The sequence below is a fragment of the Panthera leo genome, chromosome A3 (genome assembly GCF_018350215.1).
Source record: "Panthera leo isolate Ple1 chromosome A3, P.leo_Ple1_pat1.1, whole genome shotgun sequence".
Taxonomy (NCBI): Eukaryota; Metazoa; Chordata; class Mammalia; order Carnivora; family Felidae; genus Panthera; species Panthera leo.
In genome coordinates, this window is record NC_056681.1 from 114905649 (window position 1) to 114933148 (window position 27500).

Below are 27500 nucleotides of genomic sequence, written 5' to 3' on the forward strand. Positions count from 1 at the left end.
CAGAAGGTCCTGAGAACTTAAAGATCATTAAAAGGAGCCGGGTCTCTATGGCCACATTTGTATGCGTGGACTTGTGGAGAACAGTAGCCAGGTAAGTGCCCACCACAGCTCACTCCACTCCCCTTGTCCTGAGTAGGTTCCCCTTGGCCAAAGGCAGAACGGGTCCTCCTGCTGTGTGTACAATGCGTGTCTGTATACGATATGTGCAGCTCCATGTAAAACAGGATCATTGAAGTCGGCGGAGCCTGTGTCTAAAGCGCCCTCCACCTGTGTTTAGAAACCCGACTATGAAATGAAATTGGAGCCTTGACGGGTCTGGCCGAGCAGTGGTGTTCGGATGGCTGTGGTTTGTTGTCTGGGGAGAAAGCGTCCCCTTTCCCATCCAGCCAGTCATGGGCTTGTCAGGCAGAGGTGGGTCTGGGGGAGGGCAGGGGTGCCATGGGGACCTGGTAAGACCTGGTAAGTGGGTTGATGAGACAGAAGAAAAGAGGTGAGAATGGAGGGTGGGGAGGGCAGCTTTCCGTCAAGCATGAGTCTGATGCCTAAAGAAAATAAGATACCAGCGCCGTCCCCTCCCCACCCCGCCCCCCCCCATGAGGGTGGAATAATGACACGTCTCCCTCCCTGGAATTCAGAGTATATTAGGGCCTGCGTGACATTCATCACCGTGGAGATGGTGCCGGCGCTGACTCAGCGAGAACCCCCTACAGATTCCCTACAGCATCTCTTTGCTCGGCCTCCCCACTTAAGAAAGTGATGACTCTGCAGGAGCAGGAGCCGCAGACGTGGAAAGTAGAGGGTCTAGGCGGTGCCTGGAGGGCCCGCTGCCCCACGCCTCTGTCCACAGCACTTCTGACGCACGAGCCCCCGCTGCGTGGGGCCTCTGGGTTCCGAGACTTTCCCAGGTGTCAGCACGTATCTGTGTGGACGGTTATCCTGATGTCAGTGGTGTAGACAAGGACAGGGCGACTCCATGTCCTGGGTGCTAAATATCCCACACAATACACCTGTGAAACATCACACCAATCTGCACCCCCCAGGCTGCCCGACTCTGGGGGCAGTACCGCAGTGCAGGTCAGGCCCCGTGTCTCCCTTCACCCCAGTTGTAACACTCAAGATTCCAGAGCAGAGAAGCTGTTAGCGCATCCTGGGCCTCAGGCACTACAGGCAGCATCAGCCGGACCAAAGGGGCGCAAAGACGGACATTTGTCACGATTGGATGAGTGAGTGGAGGAAATGCAGTGTGGTGGCTGGTCATAGGTGAGCCTCTCCTGTTGGCCGATAAAAGCCTTGAAGCCAGCGTCTTTGCACCCACCACACCTGCGTTGGCCGACGGCTGCTGCTGAGTGCTGAGGGCAGGTGGAGGCAGGGTGAGAGCGGAGTTCAGGAGTGGGGAGATGTGCTTCAGTCCTCAGGAACCCGCTGGCAGGTGTCAGGTCAGAACCACTTCTGCATCATAAAATAAGGACATCCGTGACCAGGAGCAGGGTTGTTAGGATGACTAATAAGCTACCACCTGAGGGAGGACAGAACAAAGCACAGCCCAGGGGTAGATGAAGAGGTCATTTTCCTCCCATGGCTCACGTTTGCAGAATTGAGATGCGTGGTGATTTTAGGCTAAAGCAGCAGCCACAGGAAAAGGAGGAGGAGGAGGAGGGATGGTTTAACAGGTGGAGGAGAGGAGACAGGCTGTGGCAGGCTGTGGAAGGCGAGGACCGGGTAGGAGATGAAACGCATCTGCTGGTGTCCAGCACTCCCTGGCAAAGGGTCAGACAGCCTTGGAAGTTGGCACAGGAGCCAGGAGCAAGCTAGGGCTGGTGGGATGGAGGGGAGTCCTCAGCATCACGTGAACCATGGGGCCAGCTGAGGAAGCAGTGTCAGGAAGACACCGAAGAGACAGCCTCAGGGTGGAAGAATGCCAGAAGACCAGAAAGAAGGTGGAGAAGAACCAGGGTCCGATGACTGCTTTCCGAGGTGGGGGGCCTGTGCATGCCGACGGGGGGACAAAGATGGAGAGAGAAACAAGATCCTGGGCATGGGAAGCACGGAGGCAGAAACAGGTTGCAGGGGTCCGGGGGGGCAGGGGAGGGCGAGGGATGGAACTAAGGCAAAGTTTGGAGTGATTCGCTTTGCAAATGAGGAGGGACATATGTCTTATTTGAATACATGGAAAGGAAGAGACCACAGCCAAAACGTATGCGTATTTTTAGAGGAGGGCTGGCACAAAATTTGTAGGTTATATCTAGTAAACCAGATCTCCGTCTCTAGTTTTGCAAGATGAGAGGGTTTTCCTTTTTGGGAACTGGAGCAGACCGTATTTTGTGATGCTGGAGAGGAAACGAGGGGAGCACAGTAGACTTTTGGAGCATACTGTTAAGACGTCCTGAGGCCAGAGTCACACGTGTGCTAACAGTTCCAGGGCCCGGCCCCTGCAGCCCCTCGGTGCGCTCACTGCAGGGTGGGGAGGCGGGTGTTGGCAGTCAGCTGAGCTCACTCATTGCTCGTGTCCCCCCATCCCACAAACACCAGGCTGGGGCACGTGATCCCACTGTGCTCCAGCCAAACGTCAGATTGCTGCGTATCGAGGACCTTGATGGAAAGTCAAAACCCCAAAGTGTTAGTTCCACAAATTTTAAGTGGCTGCTGTGGCAGAAGAAGGAAGCTGGAAGCAGGTAGGGAGGGCAGTGCTAATGGGGTCCATGTTTCAGAGACTGGCTTCAGGGGCATCTGATCACAGCCATGGCTGATCTTCCTGTCGTACTAAAGACGTTTCGCTATATTCTCAAAACCTCTGTTTCATTTGATGTGGATGGCAATCCTGTGGAGTACTTCTGTGATCTTGGTTTGGCATGTGAAGAAACCCAGCCTCAGCGAGGTGAATGAAGCGGGTTCCCCCAGGGATACGGCTGGGGGACTGTCATGGACTCGGGGCTGCCAACCCCAAAGCCGAGCTCTTCTCATCTTCCTCCCTCATTCCATGTTCTTGCCACCATTTGGAAGTAATCTTGAGAAGCCCTTTCTTCATCTGAGTGTGCGCATTGTCCCCACCCTGTCCCCGAGCTTCCTGGGAATGAGCTGTAGCGCACTGGGACCAGAACCTGGGCAAGCAGAAGGGCCGGTGTGGGGAAGGTGGTGGCAGTGGGCTTGGTATCTAGGGAGCCTTGCCTGCAATTCAAGGGCACAGGGGCAGGAGGCAGTAGGGACAGGTAAAGGGTGACTGAGGACAGGTGAGTGACCGAGCAGGTGAGGATCACAATGGAGAAATCGTGTCCAGGCACCTGCTTGGAAAGCCGGAATGGGAGGAGACAGAGAGCAGGAAGTGGAGGGGCAGCAGATAAGAAAGAGAGGACCCAGGGTGAAAGAACCCAGGGAGGTAGGGCCCAAGGTACTGGAGGGTGTGGGGCACGTATGTGATGGGAAGGCACTAGAATACTCACATCCTCATTCCCCGCTCCTGGACCGCAGTCTGCTTCCACGTGCCCCGCCCCCAAGAGCAGCCACCCATGGGCCTGGTCATGAATACGATTCAGCCTGCCCTCCTCCCACTTGAGCTTGACTGCAGAAGCATGGAGCAGGCGGCAATTCCCAGATGGGAAATTGGCACTTCTCACCAGTGGCCTGGCCAGTGGGGTGCACGGGGGAGCCTACCCTGGGTGTAGGCAATAAGGAGGTGCACTGTCCGTAGAGAAGGTAAAAGCAATCACAAAACTGCCTGACGGTCGTTCAGCAATTCTAAACACTAGCGGTGATGAGATACTCCCCTCCCCCACCTTGGTGTTCCCCTGCTTCCTTCCGGGGCGGGAGCACCAGGCTAGGACACAGCCCCAGGGGAGAAATGCACACCCCGGCCTCATCCCAGCCGCCTCTGCAGACTCTGCTCTACCCGCAGCTTCAGAGCGGGCAGCCAACCAGCAAGAAATGGGTATGTGTGCAAAATCCCCGCCCTAGGGAGCAACCCCAGCAAGTGTAGAGGCTTCCAGCATTCTCTACAGCTGCTCTCAGCTACTGGCCAGACTTCCTCCTCCCGGGCTATGATTCAGGCACCCTTACAGAATGATAGAATTGCAGTCGGGCCATTGGGAGGTGACCGACACCTCGTCCAGGGGTTTCCTGGGAATCCTGCCCCTGTATTTTGCTAGCCTGTGAGAGTGTGAAACACTACTTCCATTACAGCCGTTCCTTGGGCCTTGACTGTCGGGAAATTCTCCTATATTCTTGACTGGAGATTCTTTCTTCTTGGTCCTGATTCCAGCCCTCTGTGGTCCTCCATGAGGGGAGGGAACAGGGGCTAATTAAACTTAGTGTGCCTCTCCAAGCCAGCCACTATTTCCATATTCACTCCGGTCATCCTCCCGGCTATGAGTTATTGTCGTCCCCATTTGCAGATGGGGAAACTGAGGTTGCCCAGCCAGCAGAGCACACAGTCTGACTACGAAGCCAGCTCCTCACCCCCAAGCCCTAGGCTAGATGCAGCGGGCCCTGACCACGTCCTTGGTCCTCAGGGCTGTCATCCTGGGTCCCCTCCCCTCCTGAGGACACAGCGCAGTGATGAGGGGGCACGGCTGTCTTACAGAAATCTCCTTCAGAGTGTGGATGTGCGGGGGCAGCCTCGAGATCGTCCCCTGCAGCCGGGTGGGCCACGTCTTCCGGAAGAAGCACCCGTATGTTTTCCCAGATGGAAATGCCAACACATATATAAAGTAAGTGCACATCCCAGGGGCTTCAAGGGGGCAACAGAAAGCCGAGGGCTTTCCCAGTGATGGGTTGTGGCTGTACCATGTTCTCTGGTAAGTTTCCTGAGTGTTCTGGATGCTCTGGAGCCACACATCATTCTCCCTGGGATTCTGCCTAAGCTGGGAAGGTCGGGCTTGCCCACCCAGCTTGAGGACTAGGCCTGGGGCTGTTCCCCACCGCTGACTGCCCAGGGCTCAACAAGGCCCACATGTCCTTGGGCAGCACCATCCTGCAGGGCTCCAGGTATTTGGGGGCATTTGGGCTGGGGGAAGAGGATGCCATTTTGCCTCTGAGTTCTGGAAGATCCACTGCTCCCACTTTCAGGCTGGGTCACCAGGGGAAAGGTCCTTGGAAGGATTTGAGACTGGGGACGCACAAGTGGCTACAGCTCACGTGCCTGCCCCAGGGCCCTGCCAGCACCCAGACGGGGTCCAGGCTGGGGAAGCCCTGCGACCCTGGGCTTCTTGCAGAGGGTGTTTGCACCTCCTGCAGCGGGAAGGGGTAGGGCAGGATGAAGATCCCTGGGCCTCAGTGACCCGGTGCTGCACTTACCTATTCCTGCTCTGTCCCTTTGTACACGCTTCTCCTGTGATTCCTTCTAGAAATAATTCCTGTGTACCCCTCTCCCCGTGTTTATCTTTCCTCCGTCTTCCCGCTTTTCCCCTTATTCTCGTGTCTTGTCATCTGACAGCCTCACTTCTCCATTTATTCTCCTTTTTCCTTTTCTTTTCTGTCATTTAGTCCATTTGGGAGAGGGGGAAGCTAAGTGCCTCTTGGTGCTTTTCTTCATCTGGGGCATCGTTTTCCTCATCGGTGTTTTTCCTTCCTCAGTTTTCACATGTATGAGCAGGTACAGGTCATGTCCTGACATGACGGTCTCAGGGCCGTCATGGGGTTGAGCAGGGGAAGAGTTAACACCTTTTGCAGGAACTTGGTGGACAGGGGTGGGGCGGTGAGAAACCCAGCGGGCACAAAGGGAGAGCTGCCTTGGGCCCTCGGGTTTTCAGGAGGAAAAGGTGAGTGGGTGACACCTGGTGTAGGAAAGCCAGGGGGCTATGATGTGGAAGGGGGCCAGCCTAGGAATGAGGGGGCAGCCCTAGGCTCCAGAACAGGCACTGTCTTTGAGTCTGAGCCCTGGCCAGTGGGTCAGTCAGTGGTGAGAGAAAAGTGGCACAGGTGTTTCCTAAGCGGCATGCAGTTGGCTGATGACCGGCCCAGGGGAACGCGCCAGCAAAGCGCTGGTAACTTGAGTGCACCAAGAATGGACTGCGGGTGCGTGACTCATTCTGGGTCCACCAACTTGGAAGAGTGTAACAGACCCCTATATGGAATGCCTCTGCTGCAGACAGAACCAGAAGTCTGCAGGAGCATCCCCATGTAGTGAGACCCCAAGTTCACTTCCGTGGGCCTTGGCGGGAGTTGCTTCTCTGCTGCACCTGGCATCTGACTGTTTTCTGATGACCTCGGTCTTGCTCTGCGGGCTCTTCCTCGTACCTCTGCCTCCCTGTCTGCTGAATGGTGACATTCTCCGTGTCAGTTTCTCTCGCTTTTTCTGTGCCCTGTGAGGTCAGACTCAGAGCAAACTCTTGGAAAAGACTAGTGTGCTGGCCAAATGTCTGACAGACGGCTTGATTCCTTGATTCTTTATGCCTGTGCCACACTGAGCACACGGGCTCCAGGAAGCCATGTGCGATTGGCTTTCCTGCCGAAAGCTGGGACCCTACCACTTTCCCTGCAGAAAGGGGGAGCTCCTTGACCAGGGGTCCTGAGGGTAGCTGGAGGTCCTGCCTCTCTGCTCTTGGTCACTGGCATGTGTGGGTTCTCCTGGTTCTTTTCTCTTTATTCATTCATTCATTCATTCATTCATTTTTGAGCCACATAAGTTCTATTTCTGGCATAATTTTTCTGGTGTGTACCTTTTGGGGAGGAGTTTGTCCTTCCTACTAATGTCCTGGGTCTTGGGGGAAAGGCCCCTTTGGAGAGCAGGTAGGACTTGGCTGGGCTCAGTGCCCAGGGAAGAATGCTATTCCTGGGTCTTGGGGCCCCCAGCTGGGTAATGTTGTTTACATGTGCATTTTAACCGATATGTGACCCCCACCCCACCTCCCCAGGAACACCAAGAGGACAGCTGAAGTGTGGATGGATGAATACAAGCAGTACTATTATGCTGCCCGGCCATTCGCCCTGGAGAGGCCCTTTGGAAAGTAAGTGTCCTTTCAGGCTGATTCGTGCAGAGGATTGAGACGATCCCCAGCTCCTGACAGCCTGTCCACTTAGCTGGTCACCCAGCCTTTGAGCCACTCCAGGACCCGGGCTGTGGCTGCTCTCCTTTGTGTCCCTTCTTGCTCTTGCCCTGTCCTGGGTGTGCAGGGCTCTTGGTAGCTCTTATGGAATGACTGACAACTTGGACCACCGCCCCAGTGAGTGAGCTGTGTTTCACACAATGGGGCGATATTTATAGCTTTTTACAGAGAAGTAGGATGAGGGACACAACGGCCTTAGTCCCTAGAGGTCAGAGCTCCTCCTCCAAATTCTGAGTCACCCACACGCAAACTGCCCTTCTTCTCAGAGGAGCAGTATCAGACAGGTGTCCCCTAGCACCCTGCTCTAGCTTCCTGGGAGTGGACAAGGACAGGAAAGGAATTCTGTGCCAGATGCCCTAAAGGCTATCCTGTTAGCGCTCCCCAAACTCTGAGTAATGGATTTAATTGCCTCTATTTTACGGGACAGGACACCGAGGCTTCTGCAGATTAAGTGACTTGCCCTAATCAAATCACCTGGGAGATGAGGCTCAAACCACACCTGTCTGATCCCAAAACTATAGGGTGCAATTCTCCAGCCCAGAGCTGATAGAAGAAAAATGGGATGTTTATGTTTGTTTATATTTGTCATTTGACTGTTTTGAGGAGCAGCCGGTGTTTTGTTTTTTGTGGTTTTTTTTTTGTCACACTGCTGTCCCTCAGTCAGACTAAAGCTGGTGAGCGGGTGGGTTTTGCTGCCTGCACCCCTCAGGAGGATTACATCGGACCCAGCCAGAATGGCTCGTGTCTCTGAGGTTATAAACCCATGCTGTCCCTCCAGGGCAGTTGCGCAGGACCTCACAGGGCATTTGTCCTGAGTCCTCAAACTTCCGGTCCACTGTCTGTGGCCATGCACCTCCCCCTTCCTTACCTCCTGCCCTCCCCAGCTTGGGTTTACTCTCTTGCTTAAAGAGAAGGTTTAAAAGATATTGTCCTCAGATCTTTTACCCTGTTGTGCCTCTATCAGCACCCCAGGCAAAGTTTTCTCAACCCTGGATGAACCCGACTTTTTGCCTTTCCCTCCCCTGCGCACAGGCTGCTGAAGGTTCTGGAAAGTATCAGCCGGTGCTGCTAACACACTGTGGCCATCAGACTCAGGGAGGCCCTTGGCAGACCCATCAGTCCTGCCACCTTTCCTGGGTACCATTCTCCCCAATCTCCATTTAAACCTCTTCTGTCTCCCCAGCCCCTGAGTTCACCCGTCACTCACAACAGATGACACCTTCTGTTTTATAGATGAAATAGATGGCCTCAACTTCCCAAGACAAATGACCTGTGAACTTTGCTGTATCTGCCCCATTCTCCTCTAGTTCATCTCGAAAGACAGGTGTGCCTCCTTCCGTGTTAGCCAGCCCTCCACCTGTACTCGGGATCCACCCTTCATCTGCATTCATTCATAAGTCAACATTTATCCAGCTCCCTCCACCTGGATTCATTCTCTCCTGCCTCCTGGCTCAGGACTTCTCAAACTTTAATGTGCACACACGTCTCCTGGAGATCTTGTTAAAATGTGGTTGCTGATTCAGTAGGGTTGCATATCTAATAAGCTCCCGCCTGGGTGGTGCCATGTTGCCGGTCTGAGGACCTCTCCTCAAAGAGCCAAGTTCTAGGGCAATGCTTCCTAACCTAGCTTGCATGTTGCAGTCACCTGGGGAGCTTCAAAAATGACTGCTGCCACTCCCAGAGAGTTGACCTACTCTGAGGTATGGCCTGGGCTGTAGAATTTTTAAGAGGCAGCCACCCCACCCCCACCTCCATGACTCTAATGTGCAGACAGCGTGGGAACCACTGTTCTGGGGGACTTTGTCCTCTGCGGGGTCTCCACTCTTCCTCAGCCCTGATCTTTCCTCCCTACCGCATGGTTCCCATCTGCATTTAAACTGAGACAGTGTCGTAAAGCTTAAAACTTAAACCATTTAAAAAGGAAGAGAAGGAGGCGGGGAAAAACCTACAAAAACTTCCCTTCAATCCAGCATCACTCATGCCCTTACAGCCCTGTCTGCTCCTTCAGGGCCACGCGTCATGAGCTCCTGCCTGCGAGTGCTGTGGGCAGCTATTCCCTGCTCCTCTCCTGAGTGTGATGTGAGCCCCACCCCCACCTCCTGTTCCTGAGAGCCCCCACCTGGCTCACCCTGACCCCCTTGGGCCCGATACATCCTCTGTGTTAACCCATCGGTCTTCTCCCTCCCAGCCCCTCCAGCATATCTCCGGCCACGGTTTCTGTACCTGCAGTCTCGTGCTCTGCCCCCACTCCCCCTTCTTGGTCCCATCTGCAGCCTCAGTTTCCTCTTTTCCACCTTGTATGTGGTCTTCCACAAGGGTCTGTCCTCTCTGTCTTCGTACTGCGCCTTCTCCAAGTACAAACTGGACATCTCCACCTGGATGCCTCCCAGGCTCCTCTAACTCAAATCCTGAAGAGAACTCGTCTACTTCACTCTTAAGCTTGTTCCTCATCCCGCATCCCCCATCTGCACGAACACTCCTCCTTGTGTCCTGCTGCCCAAGTCAGAAATCTGGGTGTCAGCCTTGACCCTTCCCTCCCCGTCTCTTCCCATGTCCTGCAATCACCAAGTCCCGTGATCCTGTGCCCTTCACACACTGAGCGCCTGGGTCTTTGCTTGAACACTCAACATTCAGCTTTAAAAAAAAAAAAAAGTGACATCATTCCTCTGCTCACCCTACTTTGGGTCTGGTGAGGAGATGTGCTTAGTGCTAAGTATGCGTACTGGCTGTGAAAGCACCTGGTCTAGTCAGGGCCAGAAGGAGGGGAGGCTGGCCCAGTCAGGGTCGGTCCTCTATGGTCACCCAGGAAGAACAAAGTGTCCATGGAACCCAGGAGAGTGATGGCAGTGCAGCTGGGGAGAAATGGAGGGGCTTGGACCTGTCCCTTCTCTCCATTCCACTCCCCACTTTCCTACCTGAGAGCGTGAGTAGCTCCTGGGCTTCTGCGGCCGCCTCCCCCTGCCCGCTCTGTCTCCAGTTTGGCCCCGTCAGACCAGTTCGCCACCAGTAAGATGCCCTGAAAGTGCAGACGTCGCCGTGTCATGCTCTGCTAAGAGCGCATCAGTTGCCTCCCGTTGCCTCAAAGTCTAGACTCCTCCCCAGTGGCCCCCAGACCCTTTACCATTCGTTTCATCATCTCTTATCCCATTTACTTCCAATCCGCCACCCCCACGTGCATACATTCGTGCGCACGCTGCCCCTGCCACCAGACCAATCTCCCTTTGGTATTCCCCTGCCTCTACCTGGGGTCCCTGCCTCACCCACTTTCTGGTTTGTCTCAGTAGCGTCCACTTTTCCTTCCAGATACCAGCTTCACCATTACCACCTGGGCGAGTGCGGACCCAACAAGCAAGGGTACACCTCTGAGGGGCTCCCACAGTCCCCACATGCCCGCCCCACGTCCCCACAGGGTCGTGGTTGCTTGTTTCATTACCTTTGTCAATTGCTCAAAAGCTCGCCATCCATCATTTCCCACATGGGGCACAACGCCTGGCACACAGTAGGCGCTCAATAAATGTCTGATGCATAAAGTCATGACCAGGCACCAGAACCAGCCAAAGAAGATGATTCTTTGAGGGAGAGGTGGTCAGGAATGATATTTTGACTACAGAATCCAAAGAGGGATTTGTGGATAAGTAGACTCAGAGGCCTAGCAGTAAATTAGCAACAACACCCTGAATGTCCTTGTAGCCTTGTTTTTAATGAAAAGTAAAAAACACCCCCAGATCCCATTTCCAAGTAAAAACACAAACCCTCCGTGCGTGTCATTACCACGCCATTGTGAGATATTGCTAAGTGTTTCCATAGCTGTGTCTGGAGCTCTCGAAATCTGTCTCGGGTAATTTCTCCAGCACCCTCCGGAGAGAGGTGGGTGCAGCGTGGGCAACAGCTTGTGTTTTGTGCCTCGGCCTCGGTACCTGTCTGTGACACAGCTGTGTTTTGTCTTTGTGTCTACCCCTGCCCCCATCACCCCCAGCGTCGAGAGCAGATTGGAGCTGAGGAAGAATCTGCACTGCCAGAGCTTCAAGTGGTACCTGGAGAATGTCTATCCAGAGCTCAGGTATCCACCCTACCTCTTGCTGGCTGCAGGGCAAGGCCCTCAGCTGACTTGGTCCAGAGAAGGGACATCCCGTGGCCAACTGGATCAGGACTTTGAAGTGCGTGGAGCTCTGAGAAGACCAGTCAGCTCCCCTTCCTTCCTGAAACCAGGAGAGGAATTAAGTTAATCAGTAGCGTGAGGGATTGAGGTTAGCTAGCAGCAGTCTCTCGCAACTGCTGGCATTTGAGCCCCACTTGATCGGAGGGCGTGGGCTCGCTGATGCTGTCCTATGTCAGGCTCCTTACCCTTGTGGCTCCTGGGTCTCTCCTTGCTGGATTGTTCCTAGTGGCAGCCCCCACCCCAGCACAGGTCATGGTAATACCACCCAGGATGAAACGCCCCTGTCATCCTCAAAACCCTGCCTTGACCTCTCCAGTTGCTAGTGTTACTAAGCCAAAGAGCGGCTGGTTGTCCTCATTCCTGTGACTTTCCTCCAGGGTCCCCAACGATTCCTCCATCCAGAAGGGCACTATCCGACAGAGGCAGAAGTGCCTAGAGTCTCAAAGGCAGAGAAACACTGAGATCTACAACCTCAGGCTAAGCCCCTGTGTCAAGATCAAAGGCGAGGATGCAAAATCCCAGGTGAGCAACAGGCTGGGGATATGAGAACATGTACAGGGACTTAGCCTCCGTCACCTGCTTTTCTGTGACACCAGGGGTCCAGTTATACCGAGAGCTTAGCAACAGAGGAGAAGAAGTATGATTCCTCCTCATTCTGGGACTGAATTCACTCCACTAGTTTTCCAAATGTGTAGAGTTTCTCTGAAAGACCTCTTACTGGGCAACGTCGTGCCTATAGGAAATTGCCATTAAATTAGCAGGATTTAATGAGTACGTACGTCACTGGTGTCCTACCTGCTGGCAGTAAATGTGGGCTGGGTCAGGTGGATACAGTAAAGCACATCCAGCTTTAGCCACGTAGCTTCCTCCTGGCTCCCACAGAGCTGCAGGATCCAGATTCTTTCTTCCTCTTTCCTTTGCCGGCTCCTGTCCTCTGCTTTCATATGCTAATGGTGAGTATTCACCCAGGTTCTCAGGGCACTGTCCTTTGCTCTGTAAATGGTTTCTTAGAGATTCTATGCAAGCTTCCAGCTTTGACATCCCGTTTCATTGATTCACAAATTCTAGTTTTCATCCCTCTGGACATTTCACTCATTTATTCACCCAGCAAACCGCTCTTCCGTGCTGTGAAGACAAGGTGAGGAGTGACTAGGTTGCTGGTCTCTATGGCCACACCCCCCCCAAGGGATCTAATGCAGGAAGCGGCAAGTAAGCAGCCCTTCTGTTGTAAACCCTGTCCTGGATGGAGCTCAGTCACCAAGGGTGGTATCTGCCATATGCATAAGGATCAGGGACGTCTTCCCAGAGGACTTGAAAATGCGCTGCATCCTGAGAGAGGAGTAGGAATAGGCCGTGTCAGGACAGGGAGAAGGGGCAGCCCAGGAAGCATGTGTGAAGGCCTGGGCTGTGGCTGGATGACACAGTGCCCGTGATTCCAGTCAACAGCTGGCTACGAGCGGCTGCCGGGCACCACGGCCACACACCCATCCCACACCTTCTCTGTGTGACTACCCTCTTCCAGGCTCCAGTCCTGTCCATCTGTCCTGGCTCCTCTTTTCCCCGCGTCCCCATTCCCGCAGATCCTTTCCCATCTCCCCTCGAATAGCTAGCTCTTCTTCTTCGTCCTGCATTCACTCCTTCAGCCTTCCTCAGCCTCAGCACTGTTGACGTTTGGGGCTGGATGGTTCTTTCCAGTGGGGGCTGTCCTGTGCTCTGCAGCCTGCCTAGCAGCAGCCTCTGCCCACCAGATGTCCCGCACACCAGTCGTGACAATCGAACTTTCTCCAAGCTACACCAGACCCCCCTGGGGCATAAAACCACCTGGGTTGGGAACCATTGTGTTTGGTTTCGGCTACAGTCTCCTGTCTCTGCCCCTCATCCCCCAGCAGACATGTCACCATCACACCTCTGTTCCCCATCTCAATACAGTCTTCAGTGTCTCCCCACACCGTCTGCCACAAAAGTCTATACCTATGTTTGAGGCATCTCACCACCGGCCTCCAGCTTGCAATGACTTTTCCAAGACCCGTTTCTCTGCTCCAGCAGGACATGGGAGGGGCTGCCTGAGTTAGACAGGAAAGGGGAAAGGAAGCAGGGGTATTGGTTTTGCCTTAGGTATGGCAGCCTGGCTGGGAATGACACCATTTGCTTAAGTGACTGTTTTGTAAACTGTTGAAAATAGGTGAGGCACCTGCCTCTCTTCTGACTCTGTGTGCAGGCCCCGTCCGCGGGGTTCCCAACAGCCTGAATGTTGCCATCCGCCTTTTCCAGGGACAGGAGTTGGCTTGATCTGTCTTCAGCAAAGCAGTGGCTTTTCATGTCTTCGGCTCCATAAGGACATGGGAGGAGGAGAGCCACAGGATCTCTGCGGTCTCGAGGAGGGGTTCCCCACTAGCCCAGCCCCAGTGAAAGATTTCACTGGAGGGTAATAGTACCTATTCCAGCTGACCTTTTCCATTGGCACAAGAAGGGGAGGAAAAGCAGTGATCTGTGGGAAACTAAGAGCGATCATAGTAACAGGCTTGGAGTGAGCCAAGAACTCTTTCTAGAAGAGAGTGCCAAGCTATCACTCCTCCCCACTTTGGAGAGAACAGTTTGTGTAGCAGCAGTGTGAATTCAGGAAAATGGAAGAAGACTCTAAGATAGACATTCAGTCTGCTTCCACGGACAACACTGAGTGCCCACAGTGTGCCAGGCATCAGGCTGCATGCTGGATGCATAGTGGGGCCAGGTTGCATCAGACACAGCCCCCTTTGAGAGGGGGCCCACGGCCAACAGCAGGACTGGGCTGCACGTCCAAGTGTTGTGAAGGTGTAAACCCACTTTGGACTGATAGAAATCCGCATAACTAATTCAGCTAGAATAATCCCCAGTTTTGTGTGTATGCGTGCACACATGTGGAGCTACACGCTTGCAGGACTGACTTGGGTTACCTTTCTCTTCCTTTCAGTATGTTTCCGTCCTTCCTACGTAGGAGAGATAGTCCTGCCTTTCTGCCCACCAGCCCTTTCTGCCCACCAGCCCTTTCTGCTAATGTGCTATGACATCCCGAGCTTGTCTCCTCTGACCCTGCTTCGCCTCTTCTCCCCTCCTACATTTTATTTCTCTTCTTTTGCTGCCTCTTGGCCTGTCCAGAGGGGGGTCCCATGTGCCCCGCAGGCCCTTTCTCATGACTCAATTCAGCCCTTTCTGCAGCTGCCGCCTTCTCTGCCTGTGAGAAGCCGTAGCAAGGAAGGGATACAAGAGTCCTGTTAAGGAGGTATCACTATTATCCTAATTTTGCAGATGAAACCAGGGCCTGGAGAGATTATCCAAAGTCATAGGCTAGGAAGTAGTGATGGCGGGATTTGGAAAATCTAGCCACCATGCCATAGCTCTGCTATTGCTGCTGCTGTCGGAGTCATAGATGGTTCTGGAACCCTTTTATTCAAGTTCATTTGTGCGAGATGTCTGTCCCTGAGATCCCTCACAAATATAGAAAATTGTAGATCAGCTCCACTCTGACAGCACAGAGCTGGTCACTTCCCACTGGAAACAAGGGTCACACCCCATGTCGGGGACTGGGTGGGGGTGGGGGGGCGGACCAGACAGTCGGCACCTCCCCGACATTGATGGGAACTGGCGAAGTGCATGAATGGAGGCCCATGTTCCCCGGACTCCATGCCAGGGCAGGGGGATGGGGTACACTTAGCACAGGCTACCAGCCTGTGCCTATTCCCCTTTTCTGCCCGCCCCGGCTCTGTCCCCCGCTATGAACTCCCTGCTGGCAAATCCACATTTGGTCACTCCCCTCTAAATGGTTCCCTTTGGGCCTGGCTGTGTGTAGTCCGGCTTCAGTCTACCCTTGGGAGGAGAGACCTGGGGTAAGATCTCTACAGGTCCTGAAACCAAGCTCAGGCCATGGGGTAGATGATTCCAGGGTCCAGACTCCTGGAGTAAAAGAACAGCAGAGGGTGGTAACAAGAGCTTGGAGTTCTGCTTCCAGCTGGCCACACGCTCTCCAGGGGTGGGTTCCCAGGCACATGGGTGTCCCCGTTGTTGAAAGGAAACAACCAGACCATGGTTGTCCTCTGCCTCTGACACTGGCTCATGTCCCTGCCCCACCCCCAGCCCATCTGTCCACCCTGCCTCACCTCTCTTTCTTGACCGGCTCGTCAACCTTGGGAACAAAATGTTTAATCTGAGAGTATATTGAAGATGTCAGCAAGCTGATGCCTTGGGTGAAGTACACAAGAAATACATCATCAGTCTGCAGACGTGCGAAGCCCAAGAACCCTCCAGGTTAACGAGTTTCCCCCTTAATTTTATTGGATTCTCTAGAAAAATATTTGTCTGAAAAATAGAAGGAAGACAGATGCACCAATCTCGTTTACTATCCCAATTTTTCAAAAGGGAAGCAAACCTAAAAACTCTTCAGTGTGTCCGTCTCCCTGTGTTCCTGGCAATTTGGGCTACTGGCTTATGAAGGACACGGTAGACAGCTGGACACCCAGGTGGGTGAGAGAAGGTGAAACTCTTGCCCCTGCACCTGCACTCCCCTTGGTACCCAAAGTGAATCTGCCCACGGCACGGTGGCCAGTATGTCGTCTTCCCTGTCTGATCCCACCATTCCTCCCCATGCTTTGGGAACACACCCTTGGGATCAGCCCCATCATGGCTGCCTTTCCGGCATCTCTCCTGGGAGGCGAAGCAAGGCACTTTTCTAAAGGAAGCTCTCTGGGCCCATCTCTTTTCCTGTTGGCTTCCTCCGTTACCGTAGTCCACAGATGAAGCGCTTGCTCTGTGGTCAGCCCCGTTCTGAACACATACACATGGAAACCCATCTGTTCCCTACAGTGACCCTCCATGGCAGGGACCCACATTATCTTCATTCCCCGTAGAGGGGACAGAGCTGCAGAGTTCAGTATGTCGCCCACGTTCGCAGGAGTAACAAGCAAGGAGCCAGCAGTCACTCTTGGGCCCAACAGCATGACCCAACAACAGATGCACTGGCTGTGGGTTTTTAGTCACGTTTAAGAACACGTTTAGTCACGTTTAAGAACATAAACTATGTTCTTACAACTCAGGACGAAGGGACAGGATGGACTGGGAATAAAGAAAACACTCTAATAGTGAGTCTGGTGAAGGTCCTAATCGAAGGCAGAGACTGTAACTCTGAGCCTCCCAGGTCACCAGGGAGAGGCTGAGGTCTGTGTCTGTGCAGCTGAAGAAGGTGTCCCCAACACGGCCGGTCAGTGCATTTGGGTGATCCTTCAGGGACCTAGGTGCATCGAGAGGTTGGCTGAACTGAAGTGTCACTTGAGCCCATGCATTCATTCCAGACACCTTGTCTGAAGAAGGCTTCAGGGTGTGTATGTGCAGCCTTCAGAGTGGCCTACTCAAGGCCAGTTGGTGGTTCTGGATGCCCTTGGCTCAGATCCACTCTCACCAAAGAGGCCCCACATTTAAAGTCGACCCTGCGGTCTGCACCTGGCATTGCCCAGAGTAACCACTGACCTCTGTCCCCCTCCATAAAACCGTTCCTGCATCCCAGGGCCACTGTGAGCATCAATAGACTATGAATGTGAAGCACCTAGAGCCAGAGTCCTTATATAAATGAGCTATTTGCCCATCTAACCACAACAGAACCAGCAATGCTGCTTGGCACGTGGGGTCTCTTCTCCGTTGTTTACTGTTCCCCACGCTGAAGAGTTTTTGAACGGGGAGCTCACCACCATCAGTAACTGACGCGGGCTTCTGCGTTGATGACGACACAGCCCCTGCCTTCTCTCCACGTGTGAATGTTTCTGTCCTCACCCAACCATCGCTCCTCCCACGTGGCACAAAAGTACTGTTCACGGAGACCACGTCAGGGCCAGGCGCCGGCTGCGTGTTCCATGGGCATCATCTGGGTTGGTCATCACACGACCCCGTGAACCGTGTCCTGTTATCCCCCCATTTCACAGATGGGGTAAATGAGGCTTAGAGAGGTTGACCAGTACTCTCAGGTCATACACGAGTAATGCCGGGCCTGCTGTCCCCAGGGACCAAGCCCTTCAGACAAGGCTGGGGTGTCTCAACTTCACTGTTTGCATTAGTACCGGATAATTCTTTGTTGTGGGGACCGTCATGTACGCTGTAGGTTTTGCCAGCATCCCTGGCCCCACCTGCTAGGTTTCAGTGACACCCTCCAATTAGTCCTAGTGCTCAAAAAATGCCTCCAGACACTGCTGTATGTCCCCTGGGCAGACAGATAGGGGTGAGATCACTCTAGTCGAGAGCTGCTGCCCCAGGCTGGTTCCTTCTTGCCTCCTGGAGGTGGCCCTGAGCCATTCCAAGTTCAGCCCTGGGCCTGGACCCCGACCCATCTCATGCCTGCCTCTTTTGGACCTTGGCTCCTCCAGACATGTCTTCTTCTTCTTTTTAAATGTCTATTTATTTTGAGAAAGAGAGCACGAGTCGGAGACAGGGGCAAAGGGAGGGAGAGAGAGAATCCTAAACAGGCTGTATGCTCAGCACAGAACCTGATGCGGGACTCGATCTCACAACCGTGAGGTCATGACCAGGGCCGAAATCAAGAGTCAGATGCTTAACTGGACTGAGCCTCCCAGGCGCCCCCAGACATGTCCTCTTAAGAGCCCCTTTCCTCTGCTGTTCCATCCAACACAAGACATGAAACCCGGGCTGGGTGTTGCGGCCCGTGTGGTCCCAGCCCTGACAGCTGCGGCCGGATGGGCATCACCCAGAGAGAAGTCTGCTGCTCCCACCTGCCAGGCTGCTCGCTTCTCCTCATGCAGAGGCTGACTTCCAGAGGCTCTCTAAGCGCAGAGTCCTTAAGGTCCAACCTCGACCCATCATCCGTTCCCCTCTTCCAGGGCAGGAGCAAAGGGGCTGGAGGGCCAGGAGTGGACCCCCCTCTCCTCAGTCCCTCAGTGGCCTATCCTTAAGGAGGCGAGGCTGCCCACACCACCTCTGAGTTACCTTCTGTAGGTGTGGCCATGTCTGTGTGCACCGGGGTGCAGGGACAGGGGGTAGTGTCTATGACTGGGCCAGACCCCCAAATGGAGCTGTCAGGAGACGGCTCAGCGCACACCGATCTAGGCCAGGCCAGCCTGAGCAACCACGGCTACCTTCCTGAATCCATTTCTGACTCCGAGGTTCATTTAATAAACCCATTCATCACCGGCCATTCTGGAAGGCTGACAGGTTGCAGAACGGGAATCGGAAAACCTCTCCTCGCTTCCTGCCCCACCTGCTCCCGTGTTCTGCTTCCCTCCCTCCTCCCTCGCAGATGTGGCTCCTCCGAGAAATCATGAGGCTGAATTATTTCAGTGCCAGTAAACACCAGCTAATGGAAAGTCCACTCAGTGTAAAGGCTTCCATACCCTGTCTGTGCATGTGCGTTCTCCCCTTGGGGGTCTTGAGTGATCTCTTCTGAGCCCAGCCCTGGCCCCTGTGGGGGTCACCATATGCCTTCCTTCCTGAAAGGCATTAGTGGATGGGGTGTCTCTGATGTGAAAAAAAACACCACCCCCCTCCCACCCTCAAGCCTTCCCTAGCACTTCCAGGTTTAGAAGCCCCTGGGATACTAAAAAAGAAGAAATGCCAAGATAAGCTTTCAGAAATTGTGGTATATGTCAAGTTTTTATGTTTAATTAGTTAATGCTCTTAACATACACACACACACACAAAGACAAAGTCAGTGTATTGTGGTAATCAAGATAATTACAGGATTTATTTTTAAAATGCTAATTCATGGTTTACAGCAAGCTGTGTGGGTGGGTAATGGGTCAGGGGGATGGACCTTATCTTCTTTCCACATCACTGACTGTGTGTTTAGCCTCATTTCCCGACAATGGCAGAAATCTAAAGCTGAGGCAGTTGTATGGTGGGCCTGGGCAGTAGTTCCCTGGCATTCCTGCCCTTGGGCTTGGGCCTGGGCCTGGGCTTCAGGCTTTTCTCTCCCCACCCTCCCCTCCTCGTACAGAATTCTCTGGACACACACCCATGATCTGCTTCCACTTTCTAGATCACACTGCAGATGTCTGGAGCCCCAGAATCCCCCACCGAAATGGCTGAAGCCTGAACTGAGGACCTGCATGGATCTCCTGGGGGTACCCTGTGTCCCTAGCACGCTACCTAGGTCCAAGGGGGTGACCAGCCGAGCACGCATATGCAGGTGCAGGAGTTCACAGCAGGGGACAGAGCCGGGGTGGGAAGAAAAGGGGAACAGGCACAGGCTGGTAGGTCGCACTGTGTGTACCCCACCCACCTGCCCTGGCATGGAGTCCGGGGAACGTGGGCCTCCATTCATGCACTTCCCCAGTTCCCATCAATGTCAGGGAGGCGCCTACTGTCTGGTCCGATCCCCAGTCCCCAACATGGGGTGTGACCCTTGTTTCCAGTGGAAGTGACCAGCTCTGTGCTGTCAGAGTGGAACTGATCTACAGTTTTCTATATTTGTGAGGGATCTCAGGGACAGACACTGCCTGTGATTAAACTTGAATAGAAGGGCGCTGGAAGGAGCCATGACTGTGGCAGCAACAGCAACAATAAACAAGCTGGAGATGGTCCGGGACCGCTGACCAGTTTGTGACTTTGGATAACCTCTGTGAGCCTTTCGTCATCTGTAAAATGAGGATAATAATAATAATACTTATCTAGTAGGATTCCTATGAAGACTAAATTAATCTGTGGAAAGCCCCCGGAACAGTGTCTCGCACACAGTAAGTGTTCAGCAAATGCTAGTCATCGGTAACAATGTCATCATGGTTATTGTTTCACCTCTGTGCATACAGACGTCTTTCCCTTTCAGTTTACCCTGGAGGGAAGCACATGGCGTGTGTAGTATGGTGATGTTCAAGGCTGGTGGAGAATTTATTGATGTGTTCCAAGGAGTACATTCCGTAACATTTATTATTTAAAAAATTAAATATATATATAGGTCTAGAAATAGATGGAAGAGTATAAAGGATCCCCTGGACCCTTGCCCAGGCTCCAAGAAGTCTCAATTCACAGCCAGTCTATTTTCATCCGTATTTCCATACACTCCCCTGGTCTAGATCTTCTCCCAACACCAGCAATTTGAAAAGGGACGCAGGAGGGACGCCTGGGTGGCTCGGTCGGTTAAGCATCCGACTTGGGCTCAGGCCACGATCTCACAGTTGGTGGGTTCAAGCCCCACACCTGGCTGTGTGCTGACAGCTCAGAGCCTGGTGCCTGCTTCGGATTCTGTGTCTGCCTCTCCACTGCTCACACTCTGTCTCTCTCTCACACAAAAATAAGTAAACATTAAAAAAAATTTTTTTTTAATGAAAAGGGAATCCACACATAGAACCCAACCATAGAGGACGGTGGCTCCCACTGAACTAGTGGCCCCATCAAGGTATCAGGGACAGGGAAGGTTCCAGATCAGGAGAGGCAGTGGTCTGCATCCAAGTGTCTGATGGGGCAGCAGAAGGACCCAAGCTTGGGAGCGAAGAGGAGAACACAGGAAAGACGCTGAGGATGTCACTAGCTAGCAGAAGTCAGGAGAGGTGCCAAGGCTGGGGAGTGGCTGCCATCAGCTGGGGGAGGTGCGGAACAAGGAACAGATGAGCACCGGGTCAGCTTATGGGGCATATGGACCTAGAACAGGAGGCCAGCCAGCTAAAGGACCCTTTCTCCATTCTCGGGCCAAGGAGAAGTGGCTGCTGAGTGGCCTGGTCCAGAGGCTGAGGGCCAACTGCAGGGGTGCAGCAGGGAAGGAGTTCAGTCCTTGATGGGTTCTCTCAGCAGCTCCCCTCAAAGCATCCAACTCACCGGTCACCCTTGCTCCGTGATGAGGGCAAAGGGCAGCTGGTCCCCCACTTGGCAGCCTGGGTAGGACCTTGTGGAGTTTCACGTTTGCGTCCCCCTGACCTAAGAAACAGGAGTGGCTTGGGCTTCTTCAGCACTTAGGTGCTCTCTGATCTCTGGCATTGCATGGAATAAGTGAGGCATGTTCCTTGTAAGGACTCTCCCAGAATGCCCCTTTCCTCTCCCCACCCTCCTTGTCCTTTCGCCTTTTCAGCTCCCCTCCCTGTAGGAGCTCTGCTAAGCCATCTCCTCCTGGAGTGCTGGAGTTCACACCCCTGCTGTGACGATGTTCTGTCTCCTGACTCCCTCTGCCCTTCTGCTCCCTCCCGTGGCACACTCCCTGTTCCCTTTGTCCTGCCGTGGGCCTCTTATTGGAACACTCAGGCTTTCAGGGCACCGATTTGGCCTCCCTGCCAGGTCTGCTCACGGTGTCAAGTGTGGGGAACAGACCTGGATCTGACAGAGAAACTGTTGACCACATAGCTGGGCTGCGGTGCTGTTCAGGCTTCGCCACCTCAAGCCCAGAGTTGTTTCGCGCCCCTCAGAGGTGGCCTGCGTGCCCAGGCCAGTCCCCTTCACAGGTGTGGGGATGGAGAGTTCAGTGGGGCTGTGACCTGCGAGCCTCTGGGTGTTGAGTCCCATTGTTCAAGGTGACTTTGTTGACCATCGTTCCTGCTGGGTCCCCCAGTGCTTTATACCACCAGGCTTCGCTAATTATCACACATAGTCCTGGGAGTGCCCCACCAGGCTTCCGAGGATCCTGATGTGAACCTTCTGGCCTCTTCTCCTCCAGATATGGGCCTTCACATACACCCAGCAGATCCTCCAGGAGGAGCTGTGCCTGTCCGTCATCACCATCTTCCCTGGAGCCCCGGTGGTTCTTGTCCTCTGCAAGAATGGAGATGAGAGACAGGTAAGTGCTCAGTGGGTACACAGGGTCGTGGCCACCTGCAGCTTGCAGACTGCCTGAGTAAGGTCGGAGGCTCGTGTGCAAGACAAGAGAGAAACTGTAGAAGAGGAGGGGTTGATCAGAAAGAGACCCTCCTGGTTAGGAGAGGTGGTCGGCTTGCCCCTGAATGCCTGTGGACTTCGGCAGACCACAGTGTGCATGTGCATCTTGTACCCTCCTGCCTAGCTCTGATGCCCACCTGGCACCCCGGAGCCGGAGAGCACTGGGGCAAAGCCTTCGGGGCCACGGGGATGAGCAGTACTCGAACTTTGCCTTCAGGAGCCTTGTGCTCTGGCAGGATGTCCACCAAGATTCGTAGCACTCTGGATGTGCCATGTGCCCAGCTGACCCCAAGTTGTTAACCCCACACAGTTTCCTGCCAACTGGGTACTGGCATTAGAGAGACAGAGATTCCAATGCCCTTTTATGACTCATTGGCTGTGTGACCCACAGCAGGTTACTGGACCTCTCTGAGCTTTGGTTTCTTCCTCTGTGAAGTTAGTTGATGATGCTCCCCCCATGGGGCAGCTGTTTAGAGCGATGAACTGAAGTGGTCCATGGTGCCTGCTCAATGGTGGTTCCCCGAAACGTGTCCATCCCCCCCACTTGTTGGGTAAGAGGAGGTCTGGGGAGCAGAGGCATGAGCTCTCCTCTCTGCCTGGGCCCTTCATGTGCTGGAGCTCTTTGGAGGAGCACAGGTTCGTGGCATCAGGTGCTGCCCAGAAGCCTCTCTGCCCTCCTGCACCCCATCCCCCAGCTCGCTCCCACATCTTCCTGCCGTGCAGACACTGAGGGCACATCATCTCTCTGGGTGCTCCTCTGACTAACGTGCTTCATGTTTTCTGGCCTGTGGCTTAGAAAGTTACTGCTTTCTAATGAGTTTTCCTAGCAAACATATTGATTTTGCTTTTACTTTTTTATCTGGAGGGGAAAAAACAAACAAACAAACAAACAAAACCAGAAAAACCAACAGTACCTGCAAAGCAATTAGTTGCAATTTTATTCCTCCGTGAGACCGTGAAGTCAAGTCTCTGGGTGACCCCAGCCGTGTGGTGTAAACACGGCTGATTGTTCTGGAGCTGCTGGTGTTGTCGATAGGACCTGGGGCCTTAGCCAGAGAATCCCGGTTCACTCTCTCTCCTCTCCGTCTTCTCAGCAGTGGACCAAGACTGGTTCCCGCATCGAGCACATAGCATCCCACCTCTGCCTAGACACGGACATGTTTGGTGATGGCTCCGAGAATGGCAGGGAAATCGTTGTCAACCCATGTGAGTCGTCACTTATGAGCCAGCACTGGGACCTGGTGAGCTCTTGAGGACCCCGTGCCTGAGCCAGCGGGGCCGTGGGTGACGTTTCCCAGATGAGAAGCAGACCAGAAATCAGGCCACCAGCAGCTCCCAACTACTGTAGTAGATGCCCTGCATGGGGAGGTAGAGAAGAGCCCCTGGACAGGAGCAGGTGTCTCAGGGAGGATGGAGGAAAGGATTGTAAGCCACGTGGGGCTCAGAAACAGATTTCACGTGCTCTCCATGCTGCTGAGTTCCAGTCCTGGCCCAGTCTTCACCTCGCTGGAATCTGGCGACCAAGATTTAATGGGAAGTGTTTATGTTGTTCCCTTTCTTACAAAGGAAGCCAGAGAGAAAAGCCTTTTTTGTCACTGGACCAGGACTAAATTGAGAGATGAAGAATGGAGGTTGTTTTCAAAACAAATAAAGGAACCTTAGATGTTTTCTCTGTGCATCTATTTGTTTCTACTTATGTAAGCTCTGGGCTAAGCTAAGTTCTTCATTCAGAGGGAACACGCGGCGGGGCGGAGGCTGCAGGGTCTTTGGGCAGAGCAGACAAAGAGAACAGGTCCATGAGAGACCCATGCTCTTATCCTGGGCTGCCACCAACAGCCTGTGTGACCTTGAAAGACACACAGGGGCACCTGGGTGGCTCAGTCAGTTAAGCATCCAACTCTTGGTTTCGGCTCAGGTGATGATCTCACGGTTCGTGAGTTTGAGCCCTGGTTCGGTCTGGGTGCTGGTAGTGTGGAGTCTGCTTGACAGTCTCTCTCTCTCTCTCTCTCTCTCTCTCTCTCTCTCTCTCTGCCCCTCCCCTGCTCGCTCACTCACTTTCAAAATAAGCAAGCTTAAAAAAATTTTTTTTAATTAAAAAATCACATACACACAAATGCTCTGCTGCTTCATTTCCCAACATGTCAAGTAGGGGAACAGGAGCAGATCCGTGGTTCTTACCCAGGGATATGTTCTCTCATCCGGACAAATCATGTCTATTTAGGGGCTCAGATTCCAGCTGTGGAGATCCTGCTTTGGGAGGTCCAGGTGGGGTCCAGGCTCCTCAGGTGATTTAGATTCTCCTCCCTGGTTGAGACCACTGCCCTAGATGTTGCTCTGGGCCCTCCTGGCTTTATAGTCTGTGGCCACTAGCATAGGACTTTCTTACTCTAATAAATCCCCAATGTGCCCTAGGAATTGGGTACTATGTTCGTCCGTGCTTATCTTTTTAATGTTTATTTATTTATTTTGAGACACAGAGAGAGAGAGCACAAGCAGGGGAGGTGCACAGAGAGAGAGAGAGAGAGAGAGAGAGAAGCCCAAGAGGCTCCATGCTGTCAGCATAGAGCCCAGTGCAGACCCCGAACCCATGAACTATGAGATCATGACCTGAGCCCAAATCAAGAGTCAGATGCTCAACTGATTGAGCCACCAAGATGCACCTTTGTTCATGCTTATTAACTAGGGTTTAAGAAAAGAACCAATGCATATTGTTTAAAAGTTTCCAAAATAGGGGCACCTGGGTGACTCAGTCGGTTAAGTGTCCAGCTTTGGCTCAGGTCATGATCTCACAGTTCGTGGGTTTGAGCCCCGCGTCGGGTTCTGCACCGACAGCTCAGAGCCTGGAGCCTGCTTCAGATTCTGTGTCTCCCTCTCTCTCTGCCCCTCCACTGCTCGTGCTCTGTCTCTCAAAAATAAACTTAAAAAAAAAAAAAAGAAGTTCCCAAAATAGTCCCATACATTTTCTGCCAAGGTCAGTCCACCACAAGCTGTTTAGTAATGGTCTTATTTATCTATTGCTAAATGACAAATTACCCCCAAAACCTGGCAGCTTAAAGCAACGCACATTTGTTATCGAACAGTTTCTGTGGATCAAGAATCTAGGCTCAGCTTCACAGGGTCCCCTCCTTCAGAGTGACTGGAAATGCTACAGTCAAGGTGTTTTCCAGGGCTCTGGTCCTCTCAGGGTTCAAACAGGAGGATCTGTTCCAGGGCTCACTCACTGACTGTTGGCAGGATTTGGTTCTACAGGCCTATTGGCCATAAGCCGCCCTCAGTCCTTGCCATACAGTCCTTGCCTCAGTCCTTGCCTCTCCAACATACCAGTTCACTTCACCAAGCAGACCCACGAGTCGAAGGTGCCAGCAAGATGAAGTCAAGGTCCTCTAGAACCTAATCTCACGAGTGACCATCTGTCACTTTTGCCACATTCTGTGTGATAGAAACAAGTCACTAGTTTCAGCCCACACTTACGGGGAGGGAATTACACAAGAAAGCTGATGCCAGGAGTGGGGGGATCATTGGGGGCCATTTTCGCTTCTGGCTGCCGCAGGAACTGTGCCCTAAACAGGTGTCTGTCTCCCCTTCATCCAGAAAGCCTTCAGTGAGGGCCATGGTTCAAGCTCATCATTGCTGAGGACTACTGCAGGTAGAGGAGGTCAAGGACTGAGTGCACACACCCAGAATCTCTTCCGGGGGTTGTATCGATTTATACAATGCCCCTCTTACCTTCTTTAGTTATGGTTTGGCTCTTTTGTGGTACTTTCATTCTTCACTATGAAAAGGAGAGGAAGCCATGGGATAGATAAAGCCGCCTATTGAAGAAGATACTCTGATGACTCCTCGAGCTGTGTCCGCAGGATTTAAACCAGCCTTGCAGAGAAGGAAAGATCAGATAGGTTTGCCAGTACCCTCTCCCCTGAGTAGGGGAAGCGGGCCCTGCACTAAAATAACTCAAGGAGCCAACGTCCTCACCTATTGTTGGTCTCTCTATATATCTGTACCTGACCTTGAGTTCCCTGGTGGCAGGAAAGCTGTCTCTTTCTTGCCTTATCCCCACCACTGGGCTGGGCACATCAAGCTCTCAGTGAATGTTTTCCTAAATGGATGATTGGAAAAACTCCTCCTTGTCCAAGGTAAAGTAACTTATATTTTACTACTCCCATAAAGTCACAGAGTGTAGGTGGCTCTCAGTCCCTCTTGAACACCCAAGGAAACGGAGAAACAAGAATGAGGCCTTTGCCCCAGGAGGACAAACGTTTTTTGCTGATAGCGATAAAGCCAAAACAAGAGTAATTTGTGATTTGAAGGCAGAAATAACAATAGTTCCGGGGCACCTGGGTGACTCAGTTAAGTGTCTGACTCTTGATTTCTGCTCAGGTCATGATCTCATGTTTCATGAGTTCAAGCTCCACATTGGGCTCTTCTCTGGCAGCACAGAGCCTGTTTGGGATTCTTTCTCTCCCTCTCTCTTTGCCCCTCCCTTGCTTGCTCATGCATGCTCTCTCTCTCAAATATTTTTAAAAACTAAAAAAAAAAAGATAACAACAGTTCCACACCTCCACCAACTGAGGACAAAGCTGATGATGCCCTGATGGGACAGTGACCTGCCCTGGGATGCCTCGACCTGCAGTTGCACAGCAGAGTGAGTGTGACCAAGTTTTGCCTGGCAGTCAGGTCTTTCAGTGAATGCTGAGTCAGAGTCCTTAGTCAACTCTGATCTTTGAGTCCAAGTGCCAAATTTCAGTATCCTGGAAAGGCTCACTCCGAAGGCCACCAGTAGTCATCGGTGAAAGTAAAAGTGGGTCAAATGACATCAGCCTATGAAAACAGAAAGGACCTACACTCCTCACATTTTAAGGGCTCACAAGATTGAAACCACCAACCAAGCTTGGAGTCACTACCCTGGAGCAGTCTCACCACACGGCCAGGTGAGGAGGTGTCAGAAGCCCCCTGTACTGGGATCACATCTGACTAGTGGGCTCAGATACAAACAATAAGGATTCCTAAGTATCTTAGGGGTGTGGTGTACAAATTAAGTGGAAAGGAATTTATACATCCTTTTTTATATATATACTCGAAAGAAGAGAGTCAGGGGCTCCAGGCACTGCCAAGTGTCTGGATTAGAGTTGGAGGGTTGATGAAATTGAGAGAATGGGCAGAAATGGGAGGTTTTGAGTAGCTCTAGGAGCAGCATAGGTGGCCAAGTCGGGTGCTATATTGAATCTGAGCCTTTCTCTCTTGCCAGTTTGTTTCCTTATGTGCTGTGTAAATCCTCTGTGTGAGCTCATCTTCAGCAGGAGTCATTTTCTCTGCACACCCCAGGTGCCCAGGTTGTGGAGGCATGCCTCAGGGAAGGTTCAAGTTTGCCTCTGTTGGGTCCCATTGACTTTAAACCATTTGGTACATTGATTTCTCCTCTGATTGTGGTTTCCACTCTGTGGAAGCGATGGGAATTTGGACCCCGCATCTACACTTAG

The 27500-nt window shown here is 52.9% G+C and overlaps 1 protein-coding gene across 3 annotated transcripts in view; it reads left to right on the plus strand.

The window, feature by feature from the left end:
* Positions 1-23670, plus strand: part of GALNT14 (polypeptide N-acetylgalactosaminyltransferase 14) — a 208856-nt gene extending 185186 nt beyond the window's left edge. The window contains exons 10-15 of one of the 3 annotated variants that reach the window (XM_042933316.1): positions 4574-4700; positions 6846-6938; positions 11014-11097; positions 11574-11718; positions 21806-21925; positions 23118-23670. In XM_042933316.1, the coding sequence (XP_042789250.1) occupies positions 4574-4700; positions 6846-6938; positions 11014-11097; positions 11574-11718; positions 21806-21925; positions 23118-23276 (728 nt within the window). In that variant the 3' untranslated portion in view covers positions 23277-23670. The remainder of the gene's footprint in view (positions 1-4573; positions 4701-6845; positions 6939-11013; positions 11098-11573; positions 11719-21805; positions 21926-23117) is intronic. The other 2 variants (XM_042933317.1, XM_042933318.1) reach the window with 2 other exon arrangements.
* Positions 23671-27500: the final 3830 nt, after the last annotated feature.